This window comes from Symsagittifera roscoffensis, chromosome 2, assembly GCF_963678635.1.
Source record: "Symsagittifera roscoffensis chromosome 2, txSymRosc1.1, whole genome shotgun sequence".
Classification (NCBI taxonomy): Eukaryota; Metazoa; Xenacoelomorpha; order Acoela; family Convolutidae; genus Symsagittifera; species Symsagittifera roscoffensis.
Window position 1 is genome coordinate 84,137,589 of NC_087063.1, and position 13,392 is coordinate 84,150,980.

The 13,392-nt window shown below is 36.9% G+C and overlaps 1 protein-coding gene across 2 annotated transcripts; it reads right to left on the bottom strand.

Moving 5' to 3' along the window:
• Positions 1-9,536: 9,536 nt before the first annotated feature.
• Positions 9,537-12,730, bottom strand: LOC134840685 (ammonium transporter Rh type B-like). 2 transcript variants are annotated; one of them, XM_063856657.1, is made up of 4 exons: positions 11,247-12,730; positions 10,687-10,850; positions 10,086-10,321; positions 9,537-9,776 (listed from the first exon to the last, which is right to left on the bottom strand). In XM_063856657.1, the coding sequence occupies exons 1-3, from the start codon at positions 12,364-12,366 to the stop codon at positions 10,115-10,117; spliced, it is 1,491 nt and encodes a 496-aa protein (XP_063712727.1). In that variant the 5' UTR covers positions 12,367-12,730; the 3' UTR covers positions 9,537-9,776; positions 10,086-10,114. The 2 variants fall into 2 exon arrangements, with proteins under 2 accessions (XP_063712727.1, XP_063712726.1); XM_063856656.1 differs by having other exon boundaries at positions 9,537-10,321; positions 11,247-12,729.
• Between the last annotated feature and the right edge of the window lie 662 nt (positions 12,731-13,392).

Consider the following 13,392-nt stretch of genomic DNA (forward strand, 5'->3'; position numbering starts at 1 on the left):
CGGCGCGCGTTCCCCTCAAAATTAGTATATATTGACGAGCAAGGCGCCTTTAGAAATTTTTTAGGGTTCGTCGTCAAAAAATGATGTCAGAAAATGAAAACCAATAAAACCGAGGGAAAGACACCTCGGTTGGTAAGTGGGACAAATGTTTCCACCGAGTACGAGTCTAGAGGGAAGATCGGATCGTATATCGGTTACACTGTTAAATGCTCTCATTAAAAAAAACACCCTTGAATATTGTTTTTTAGGTTGACCGAATTGATTTTCCGAGCTCTCCCAAAGAACTTAAAAGTCCTGGTTTGGGTCAAATATTGAGCCTCGCAGGCAAAATTTTGAAAAAACAGGCCAAAAAAACTTTTTTCAATTATTTGGAAAATTATCACCAAAACATTGCGTTTTTTCGGCGCGCGTTCCCCCTCAAAATTAGTATATATTGACGAGAAAGGCGCCTTTAGAAAATTTTTAGGGTTCGTCGTCGAAAACTGATGTCAGAAAATAAAACCCAATAAAACCGAGGGAAAGACACCTCGGTTGGTAAGTGGGACAAATGTTTCCACCGAGTACGAGTCTAGAGGGAAGATCGGATCGTATATCGGTTACACTGTTAAATGCTCTCATTAAAAAAAAACACCCTTGAATATTATTTTTTAGGTTGACCGAATTGATTTTCCGAGCTCTCCCAAAGAACTTAAAGGTCCTTGTTTGGGCCAAATATTGAGCCTCGCAGGCAAAATTTTGAAAAAACAGGCCAAAAAAACTTTTTTCAATTTTTTGGAAAATTATCACCAAAACATTGCGTTTTTTCGGCGCGCGTTCCCCCTCAAAATTAGTATATATTGACGAGCAAGGCGCCTTTAGAAAATTTTTAGGGTTCGTCGTCAAAAAATGATGTCAGAAAATGAAAACCAATAAAACCGAGGGAAAGACACCTCGGTTGGTAAGTAGGAGAAATGTTTCCACCGAGTACGAGTCTAGAGGGAAGATCGGATCGTATATCGGTTACACTGTTAAATGCTCTCATTAAAAAAAACACCCTTGAATATTGTTTTTTAGGTTGACCGAATTGATTTTCCGAGCTCTCCCAAAGAACTTAAAAGTCCTGGTTTGGGCCAAATATTGAGCCTCGCAGGCAAAATTTTGAAAAAACAGGCCAGAAAAACTTTTTTAGATTTTTTGGAAAATTATCACCAAAACATTGCGTTTTTTCGGCGCGCGTTCCCCCTCAAAATTAGTATATATTGACGAGCAAGGCGTCTTTAGAAAATTTTTAGGGTTCGTCGTCGAAAACTGATGTCAGAAAATAAAACCCAATAAAACCGAGGGAAAGACACCTCGGTTGGTAAGTGGGACAAATATTTCCACCGAGTACGAGTCTAGAGGGAAGATCGGATCGTATATCGGTTACACTGTTAAATGCTCTCATTAAAAAAAAACACCCTTGAATATTATTTTTTAGGTTGACCGAATTGATTTTCCGAGCTCTCCCAAAGAACTTAAAGGTCCTTGTTTGGGCCAAATATTGAGCCTCGCAGGCAAAATTTTGAAAAAACAGGCCAAAAAAACTTTTTTCAATTTTTTGGAAAATTATCACCAAAACATTGCGTTTTTTCGGCGCGCGTTCCCCCTCAAAATTAGTATATATTGACGAGCAAGGCGCCTTTAGAAAATTTTTAGGGTTCGTCGTCAAAAAATGATGTCAGAAAATGAAAACCAATAAAACCGAGGGAAAGACACCTCGGTTGGTAAGTAGGAGAAATGTTTCCACCGAGTACGAGTCTAGAGGGAAGATCGGATCGTATATCGGTTACACTGTTAAATGCTCTCATTAAAAAAAACACCCTTGAATATTGTTTTTTAGGTTGACCGAATTGATTTTCCGAGCTCTCCCAAAGAACTTAAAAGTCCTGGTTTGGGCCAAATATTGAGCCTCGCAGGCAAAATTTTGAAAAAACAGGCCAGAAAAACTTTTTTAGATTTTTTGGAAAATTATCACCAAAACATTGCGTTTTTTCGGCGCGCGTTCCCCCTCAAAATTAGTATATATTGACGAGCAAGGCGTCTTTAGAAAATTTTTAGGGTTCGTCGTCGAAAACTGATGTCAGAAAATAAAACCCAATAAAACCGAGGGAAAGACACCTCGGTTGGTAAGTGGGACAAATATTTCCACCGAGTACGAGTCTAGAGGGAAGATCGGATCGTATATCGGTTACACTGTTAAATGCTCTCATTAAAAAAAACACCCTTGAATATTGTTTTTTAGGTTGACCGAATTGATTTTCCGAGCTCTCCCAAAGAACTTAAAAGTCCTGGTTTGGGTCAAATATTGAGCCTCGCAGGCAAAATTTTGAAAAAACAGGCCAAAAAAACTTTTTTCAATTTTTTGGAAAATTATCACCAAAACATTGCGTTTTTTCGGCGCGTGTTCCCCCTCAAAATTAGTATATATTGACGAGAAAGGCGCCTTTAGAAAATTTTTAGGGTTCGTCGTCGAAAACTGATGTCAGAAAATAAAACCCAATAAAACCGAGGGAAAGACACCTCGGTTGGTAAGTGGGACAAATATTTCCACCGAGTACGAGTCTAGAGGGAAGATCGGATCGTATATCGGTTACACTGTTAAATGCTCTCATTAAAAAAAAACACCCTTGAATATTATTTTTTAGGTTGACCGAATTGATTTTCCGAGCTCTCCCAAAGAACTTAAAGGTCCTTGTTTGGGCCAAATATTGAGCCTCGCAGGCAAAATTTTGAAAAAACAGGCCAAAAAAACTTTTTTCAATTTTTTGGAAAATTATCACCAAAACATTGCGTTTTTTCGGCGCGCGTTCCCCCTCAAAATTAGTATATATTGACGCGCAAGGCGCCTTTAGAAAATTTTTAGGGTTCGTCGTCAAAAAATGATGTCAGAAAATGAAAACCAATAAAACCGAGGGAAAGACACCTCGGTTGGTAAGTGGGAGAAATGTTTCCACCGAGTACGAGTCTAGAGGGAAGATCGGATCGTATATCGGTTACACTGTTAAATGCTCTCATTAAAAAAAACACCCTTGAATATTGTTTTTTAGGTTGACCGAATTGATTTTCCGAGCTCTCCCAAAGAACTTAAAAGTCCTGGTTTGGGCCAAATATTGAGCCTCGCAGGCAAAATTTTGAAAAAAAACAGGCCAGAAAAACTTTTTTAGATTTTTTGGAAAATTATCACCAAAACATTGCGTTTTTTCGGCGCGCGTTCCCCCTCAAAATTAGTATATATTGACGAGCAAGGCGCCTTTAGAAAATTTTTAGGGTTCGTCGTCGAAAAATGATGTCAGAAAATGAAAACCAATAAAACCGAGGGAAAGGCACCTCGGTTGGTAAGTGGGACAAATGTTTCCACTGAGTACGAGTCTAGAGGGAAGATCGGATCGTATATCGGTTACACTGTTAAATGCTCTCATTAAAAAAAACACCCTTGAATATTGTTTTTTAGGTTGACCGAATTGATTTTCCGAGCTCTCCCAAAGAACTTAAAAGTCCTGGTTTGGGCCAAATATTGAGCCTCGCAGGCAAAATTTTGAAAAAACAGGCCAGAAAAACTTTTTTAGATTTTTTGGAATATTATCACCAAAACATTGCGTTTTTTCGGCGCGCGTTCCCCCTCAAAATTAGTATATATTGACGAGCAAGGCGTCTTTAGAAAATTTTTAGGGTTCGTCGTCGAAAATTGATGTCAGAAAATAAAACCCAATAAAACCGAGGGAAAGACACCTCGGTTGGTAAGTGGGACAAATATTTCCACCGAGTACGAGTCTAGAGGGAAGATCGGATCGTATATCGGTTACACTGTTAAATGCTCTCATTAAAAACACCCTTGAATATTATTTTTTAGGCTGACCGAATTGATTTTCCGAGCTCTCCCAAAGAACTTAAAAGTCCTCGTTTGGGCCAAATATTGAGCCTCGCAGGCAAAATTTTGAAAAAACAGGCCAAAAAAAATTTTAGATTTTTTTGGAAAATTATCACCAAAACATTGCATTTTTTCGGCGCGCGTTCCCCCTCCAAATTAGTATATATTGACGAGCAAGGCGTCTTTAGAAAGTTTTAATTGTTTGTCGCCAAAATGGATATCTCAAAACAGTACAAAGGGAGGACCCTTTGTGTCGTCAGAGGGTCGAATCCATGAGGGGGGAGATCGTCCGCTTCCCCATTCCCTCTAAATCCACCCTTATATATTTTATATATATACTCCCTGTTCACCCTGTTCACTCGTCATATAACTCAATTAAAATTGGTCAGTGAATCGACATGTAAGGTAAAAAATTGTCACGTACTGGGTAGAACAATGGAAGAACAGTAACTGGGTGGAACAGCAAAAGAGCCGATGAATCGGTGTTATGGATGTTTTGTAATCATGAGTTTTTTTGTAATGAGGTTAAATAAAAAAAAACTGTTCTCAAAATTAACAGTATTTTTTGTATTCAAAAGAGAATTTGCACCAATTGATCTTTTAATGGGATTTTGTTAGACAAAGGGATCTTTTCACCCCTCCCTAAAATTAATAAATTCGTTACAGGAGAGAAAAAAATCTAGGCTCAGCCAACTTAGACTTCAGTATAGCTGTAACAATGTTTGCTAGGTACCATAAACAGGGCGGATTTAGGATTTTCTCGGGGAAGGAGGTTGGATTTTCATAAATTTTTCAAAAATTTTGTCGAAGTTTTGATAGGTCGACCAAATTGATTTTTCGAACGCTCCCAGAACACTTTAAGAACCCTATGTTGACTAATATTTTGCTCAGCAGGCAATAAAAAGAGGTCAAAAATGCCGTATTTGGGCGTTTTTTGAGAAAATTTTACCAAAAAAATGCGTTTTTAAGCGCGCACTCCCCTTCAAAACTAGTATATAAAAGGCGCCGAAGCCAATTATAAAGCCAAAAATGGATGTCATAAAAATACCAAAAGGAGAATCTTTGTTTGATAAGGGGTTCGAATCTCTGACGAGGGGGGGGGGGGGGGGCATTTGTCTATAATTTTACATGGTTTTCTCATGAAAAAAGCAAAGATACAACATTTTTTGACCTTCTAGAGTTCACGAAGTGGTCAGTTATCTAAGATAGGGCAAAAGAAGGGATCACTTAACAAAAACTAATCCAGGCTGCCTGATGACACCCACATGCCTCCCAACTAGCATTGTCGTTACTTAATCAAACTCAATTTGATAAATATCAGAGGTAAGTTATGATTGAATAAAAAAAATCGAGCCAAAATAACATTCACTCAATTCTTTAATTTCTTGCATTTATATGAAATTAATCTAATTTTGTTAGAAAAATTTTCATTTAATTTTTTATCATTTATGGTGGGGGATGTTATCAAAAAGACCCATTTTATACAACATCTTAAATCAAAAATATCAACTTCAATTAATTTCAACTCAACTGAATTGTCTAAAAATGGTTTTGTTGACACCTAGTGAGTAAAGTTTATTAATCAATGTTCTTGTCAGACGCTTTTTTCTTCCAGAACTCATAATGATCGTTTAAAAAATAGTAAAGTTGCTTTTGTTTTTTTTTCAAACAGTTTCTTGTTTTTAGCTAACGTTTTTGGTCCCAAAACAGGAATTTGATTGGCTATATTTGTCGCTTGTTTTTATGATGTCATGCAAAAATGTGTCTGTAAACAATTTTATTAATAACAAAACAATGAGGGTTTTCATCCTATAAAAGTGCTTTTTGAATTGAATGGCCCGATTTTATGCTTCAAACCTCCTAAACTGAAAAACCTATTGTAGACTAATATCAGCTTGTCAAAATCGCAAAATTATTTCAAGTATTTCAAGTATTAACTACCCTTTCGATTAGATGAAACTATTAAAGAAAACATGAAGAATGTTAGCAGGTTTTTTTTGTGTAATTTAAGTATTATGTCAACAATTTATTTGTTTCAATTTCCTTGCTGATCATACTTAATGCAAAAATAATAAATAATAACTGAAAAAAAAATCACTTCAGTTCCTGTTTGAAGATAGTCTAGAGTAATTTAAAATGCTTTAGTCAATTTTGAATTGTTGTGAATAAAAAAATCGATTGCTCTTCTTCTGAGGAGGTTTAGTAGGAAAGACCTTCTATTATCTTATGATTTCTTAGTCATTTAAGTTTTTCCCACGAGATAAAATTGTTGAAGCAGATTGGAATTTCATTTAACCAGCGAGGGGATCGTGTAGTTTGATTTTTATACTGCAAAACAAAACTGTTATAAAATTGGTCTAAATAGATATTTGTCTCAAATTGTCAAAGCGGGTAGACTTAACCTTTTTTTTGAGTCGCCTAAGCTCACTATTTTATTCTTTCAAATAAACAAAATAACTTCACAGAAAATTTTTTAATAATATTACTAACAACGCGTCATTGAAAAAAAAATTGCAACAATTTTTCAATTTTCAATTTCAAAACTCCTTTAAATTTCACAAAATTGTTAACAAGTGAACTATCTCTTTACATTTGAGCTCAAGGCATTTGTGGTGAAATCGAATATTGGAACGTTCAAACTTTTGATCGACTATGAACCTTTGAAGGCTCTCGCAAACGTTCGATTCTATTTGACCTGCGTGTTATTGAATTGTTTACACTAAGTATCCTGAACTCACTACTTTGGCATACTTTGGAAAGTTTTTGGCATACCATTCTCGAGTCTGATGGTGTTTGTAGCAGCGCTGGAAAAATTGTCATCAAGAAAAGGCCAACACTTACTGGAGATTGTGTAAACATGCAAAAAAAACAGCATGGAAATAGGAAACTTTTCAACTAAAAATTAATTTTCATTTTTTTTCTCAAGAATTCGGAAAAACCCAATGAAATCTAGAATGTTCGAACGTTCGATGAATGTTCAAACAATCCTGAATAACATTCGAAGGCAACTTTCAAACGAATGTTGCGCCACTATAAGTCATCACTACTTTCCTGACTTTGCTGCCACTAAGGACTTTCGTCATTTAGCAAATGGGTAGAAATCGGATTTTCTCTGTAGAGGGAAAAAGTGGATTTTCAAAAAAATTTGTGATTTTTGCAGCCTTTTTGTTCCGACTTTCGATACGAAAGTAACGGAAAATTTGTGCTCGGGGTGGGTTTTTTTTCACTTCTGACAAATTTCGACTTTTTAACTAGCCATTTTTGACGGAATTTTTTTATCATTCAAAAGGTATTGTTGTCCTGAGCTCAAATTTCAAATCTGATATTTCACCTGTGATCATTTTTTGTAAAGTTACGGGGGTTTAAGGATTGCCATTTTGGCCAATTTGGGACAATTAACGCGCGATATATTTCGCGCTATTAACGCGTAAGCGGAGAGTTAATCCGTCCTAGAAATCGTTCCAAATTGGTTGAAAGAAGCTTATTTACCATAAATGATTTGTTCCAAGGAGCTATATCTATCATTTTGTACTTTATATGGCGTGTGGGGGATGATTTTTATAAAAAGTCTCAAATTTTAGAAAAAAAATTTTCATTCATTACAGGATGCACAGATAGTTGCTCAAGTTGCACAGATAGTCTATGATGAGTTTGGCTTAATAAATTCCCTTCAGCAATTACAAAATCTTTTCAATAAATTTGCAAAGAAACTTGCACGCCACCTTTTTAATATAAATTTTAGCAAAACAGGAACAAAGTTTGAAAACAGCTGAAAAATAAGCATTAAAACGTCCGTTTTGGTTGATTATATGAAATTTTAAAAATTATTTAAATTAATTTTAGGTTTTGACTATTATTTGACTCACGCGTTGATAGCACGAAAATTATCGTTTGTTGCTTATTCTAAGCTGGCCTTTCTGGCAACTTGCAAACCCTTTGCAATTAAGCACAACCGATCATTAATTTTAGTTTCAGTTCAAGTCATCAATATATTTTAGACAATGCAACAATCTGCTCAAAAAGGCTATTTAAAACGTCAAAAATGGTCTGAAAAAAAACACCGTAAGCACAACTATTACATCACAATTTTCGGAAGTCGAAACACATAGTTTTATAATTTAAAAAGGAAAAATTATTAAGAGTTTAAATTGAGTTTTTTTGAAGTTTTTCTATTTTTATGAGGAAATTCAGTTCCTTCTCAAGAAAATGTGTTGCGAAATGTTATTTTTCTGTTTGTTAGCATGAAATGCGGTGTTTGTGTGGCATGGCAAGTTAGGCAAAGACTCTCTAAAACAAATCCATTTTTAATACTTTGCGTGAAAATCCGTTGTGAACGGATCTATCAAAATAACTTGCCCTGCAAAATTGTGTACAAAAACGGACATATTGTTCCGACTTTCGAAACGAAAGTAAGGGAATATTTGTGCTCGGGGTGGGTTTTTTTTCTCCTGACAAATTTCGACTTTTCAACCAGCCATTTTTGACAGAATTTTTAAAAATCATTCAAAAGTTATTGTTGTCTTGAGCTTAAATTTGAAAAAATATTTCATCTGTGATAATTTTTGGTAAAATTATGGGGGTTTAAACATTGCGATTTTGGCCAATTTGGGACAATTAACGCGCGATATATTTCGCGCTATTAACGCGTAAGCGGAGAGTTAATCCGTCCTAGAAATCGTTCCAAATTGGTTGAAAGAAGCTTATTTGCCATAATTGATTTGTTCCAAGGAGCTATATCCATCATTTTTTGTACTTTATATGGCGTGTGGGGGATGATTTTCATAAAAAGTCTCAAATTTTAGAAAAAAAAATTTCATTTTTTTTTTTCATTTAATTTTTCAATGTTAATACTGCTCCACCTTAAAAGGCAGTCGGAACATTCAGGGCTTCACACTGATACGAGCAGTCTTGTTTTATTTATTTAGTCGACCTTTAAGCTCCTGCCAATCAGATTAAAGCTCCTATTTTGACCAACTTTTCTGCACCGAAAAATTGCCAAAAAATTAGCATATATTAAGCATGAAATATTAGAATATATTAGCTCGCCCCCTCAAAATTAGCATATAATAGCGCCAACGGCGCCTTCAGAAAAAAAATTTAAGGTCGTTCTGCTAAAATTATATGTCTTAAAATAGTATCAAAGGGGACAATTTGGGTCGGCAGAGTGTCGAGTCCTTGAAATTGGGGGGAGGGGCGTCCACAAGTCAAACCCACCAACCCCTTAACACGCCCTGGTAAAATAGCTATTTTAGCTTCAGCTTGGCAACAATTAAAGTTTCGTCGAATGCCACAAAGTGTTTATTTTCCCATAAGCATCTGAGGTCATGTCATGGTCACAGATGTTTAATTAACACACCTATCGGGGCCATGTTATTGCTCGTGACTCGATTCACTGACCGACCATTCTTAGTTAAAACCACAGTTTATATTGGTGTTTTTAGTTTATGTACTATTATATTAAGTTAATAACAAACTATTTATTTGTAAATTCAGTAAATATATCTTAAAGGCGTAGCTCTGTTTGCGCGCGACATTTAGTCGGAGTTCAACTTTTTAACAATTTGTTCAGCTGTGTCATAACTCCGAACTAAGTCGTTGTGTAAAATGATGGCCGGCCATTAAAAGCAAAAACGCCATTCGGTTATTAGAGGCATGTTTTAAGTTAAACTAATAACTTTTATAAACGTGTCATACCAAAAAGTAGATACAGACGAAATTGTAAACAAGTTTTTGCATCTCAATGATCGGTTTATACAATAATGTCCTGTTTTTTGAGCAACGAAGGATATGCTTTAGAGGATTAATTAGTTTTAATGACTGTTTTCGATTTAATTTCACACACGGTAGTTCTGAGTTCAGTTTTTGTATATGAAGCTTCTGAGTTCAGATTCTTAAGTCGGGCAAAGATAAATATGATAGACTGGTCCGGTTAAAAACGAAAAACGATAATTTACTCGTCCTTTTATCCAGGCAGAGATACATCATTTTCTTTTCACTTTCACGGATTAATATAAACCTAACTTTATTTTTACAGGTCCAAGGATTTTTTCCGAGCTGTTTGAATCCTCCTGACCAAATAGCACTTTTCATTTCAAGTAGTTTTGAGTTGGTCTATTTTTTTTATTTTCCAAGTTTTTTGTGTTTTCTAATTTGGCCTATTTTTCAAATCTATAATTTAGGGACCATTTGTCTATCATACTTCTAATTTAGTCGACTGATCACAGCTCTTCAGATGTTGGACTCGTCCTGTTTGTTGATGCTTTGCGACTCGCCGATGTCGTCGAAGTGCACATCTGTGAAGAAGTCGGAGTCGTTGTAGTACTGTTGTTTGGTGAGAGAACTGGTCGGCAACACTCGGATGATCAGCCCACTCAGAAGTCCCCCCGTTATTGCCAGGGCGAACGTGATCAGCAGGGCCCCCGTCTGTCGCAACGCCTGAAGCCACAACATCACTTTTTCTCAAATTTACAAACTGAAAGGCTTTAGATCTAAGATTTTTCTAATAAATTAATCATCAGAAAAACCTTTAGAAGCTTTTGCATCGATTTTAGATAAGGTGGCTTATTATGAACGAAAATGTTTGGAAGGAAAATCAGAAACTTTGCTTAAATCTTTTTTTTATATTTTTTTATGAATCAAAAGTATTTTCAACTTGGATAAAACTATTTGATGCAATCTTGGATGAAACAAGAGCAGAAAAAAATGATGATAAAATGAAACAAGAGTTTTATTGGGTCCATCTTTGTGTCAAGACTTTTATCAAGTTCCTTCAGTTACTTTTTAAAATTTTCCAAACGTACCTGATCGACGCCGTCTTTGAAGTCGCCGAAGACCCTGGTGGCGTCCCCGTATGATTCATCGGAGGCGAAAGCGGCCGCCACTATTCCACTCAGTCCAGCCAGCAGACCCGGCATCCCGTGCAAGTTGTTCACACCACATGTGTCGTGCAGCCCAATCACTCGGTCTGAAACGAGCTCGAAATTTCAAAATATATTTTTTCATAATTTAAGATAAATATTAATTTCCTTTTATATATGGCGTTTTAAATGTAAAAAAATTTAAATATACTTGCGCACAGTCAAGAATTAAAAATAAAATATCCTTGTGTTAAAAGTTCCTTCTACCGAAACTTATCCAGTCTGTCTAAAAATAATCCATTTCTATTTCATTCACATATTTAAGTTGCGGTTCGAGGGAGGAAATCTAAAATGAATGTCGTAACAAAACGCTCAACGCAAAAAAAAATCCGACACTTATCTGAATCGAATTCAAAATGATTTTGAGATTTAAACAAGTTCAAGGTCATACGGTATCTAAAAATTACCACATAAAGCCAAAAAAAATACGACGTCAAATTCACCTAGGAATCCCTGGATGTAAGCGAACCCGACTGTACTGAGAGCGCCGGCTGCCAGCCCGATGAACATGGCCCCTGCGGGGTGGATCATCATGTTGCAACTAGTACCCACGGCCACACCACCTGCCAGAGTCGCATTCTGAACATGTGCAATCGTCACTTTTCCGTCTTTCTCAGTCATGGCAGAGATGGCAAACGTGATCACGCAGGAAGCGCACAAGGCGATGTAGGTGTTCACGACTGCTCTCACTCGTTCCTCGTCTGTAGCCAGTGCACTGTTGAAACTAGGCCAATAGATCCACAGGAAGATAGTTCCAATCATTGAGAACATGTCGGATTTGTAGTCGGAACCCTCGGTTGGTCGGTTTCGGTGGTTCATTTCGTTCATCACCCGAGACACAGCGAGGCCGAAGTAGGCTCCGAACACGTGAACAAACATAGACCCTCCCATGTCGGCTGCTTTGATGTAGTGCACTCCGATTGTCTCGTTGATTTTGAAGATGAGAACCTCGAACGTCGACATCAGAAGAAGTTCGAATGCCGACAGTTTTCCGAGGACAGCTCCGAACGAGATGAGCACAGCTGCGCAAGTGAAGTCCGACTCGAAAAGCGTGTCGACTCCGATGTAAATAGCCGAGAGAGAACCTCCGTCTATTTTAGCTACAACCATCTTCGCGATTCCTCCGACTATGATTGCGTACTGTATCACGAAAGCGGACAACAAGAAGTTGTAGCTCACAGCACTCAGTCCGTAGTTCTTCAAAAACATCATGAGGAAGCCGAAACCCACGAAGATCATGACGTGAACATCTTGGAACATCGGGTAAAGACCGTTCAGTTTTCGTCCCGCTGAGTCCTCAATCTGGGACTCCTCCTGCGGATCATCGGCAGCCGGCTCATCACCCGCCGGATTGATGTCGGCTGAAATGTCCGCTTCTTGCTTCTGGGTGTCCGGCTCCTGTTTTACCACTACTTTAGCTGAATTATCCGCTTCGTGTTGAACAATCTTAGGAGCTGCATCGTCATCGTAGCGCACAAGAGCGGCGAACGCAATTAGGAAGAGGATTTCAGAGACGATCAAAAAGACGGAAAACTTCCGTTTATGGGATGCCAAGTTAGACATTTCGGCAGAGTTTTGTTAAATCCGCAAAGTTTTCAAAAATTAAATTGAGAAAATAAGGTTATATTTTTTCTGAATTGCAACCTCTGTTTCAACCTTAAGGCTAATGAATGGTGTGAGGTGAGATATTTATCGAGGCGTTTTTGATTGCTCAGATCTGTTTGAGTTTTGTTTGATTGGCGAATGGCAAAAGGGAGATACGGTATGGAATTTGTTTAACTTTCGGATCTTTCCGTGGCCTATTTAAGAAATAAGCAAACTCGCCACTTTTCAGTCAAATACAATCGGACGATTTTAGTAAATGGCAGATCGAACTGGTTAAAAAATGAGCTCGAGACAAAAATGAGTAAAAGCTATAAGTCAAAGAGTTGTATAACTTATCGCAGCGATAAGTTATATGTAGTAACTTATATGTAGTAAACAAAATAAGCTCATATTTTTTTTACCATACATCGATGAAAAAGAATAATAGCCGATTCAGAAGCACGAAAACGTCCAACACATATCTACTCAAATTTTAAGTTCATTTAATCTAACTTTTTTCCGTTTTTCTTCAATTTAAAAAAAATTTAACAAATTATTTCATAAGTGACAGGCAACATGGCGCTTCAAAATACAATAACTAGTAACTGAGTTGTAATTAGCGGGTTCAACTATGCGAACAATCGGATAGTCGGTTAACAGGTAAGTGGAGACTATTAGGTTAGCCGGTTAACGAAAATGTCTCGGAATTTAATTGAGCTCTGTTGTTTCCCAGGTCGAGGTGCTAACTTCATGTTTTGACCATCTTGACTGAATATCGGTATGTTTCGACCGTGCTCGACCGAAACAAATATGCTTGACCGTGCTCGACCCAAGCATAATTTGTTTCGACCGTGCTCGACAAAATTCGGATACGTTTCGACTTTGAAACAACAAGACATTACGAGGGCAATCAGTGTATTTTGTGAATTGCAAGCGGATTCTTTTGTTCTTATCTTCTTCTTTTGTTTTCGATCGTCACGACAAAATTTTAACATTAAAAGAGTT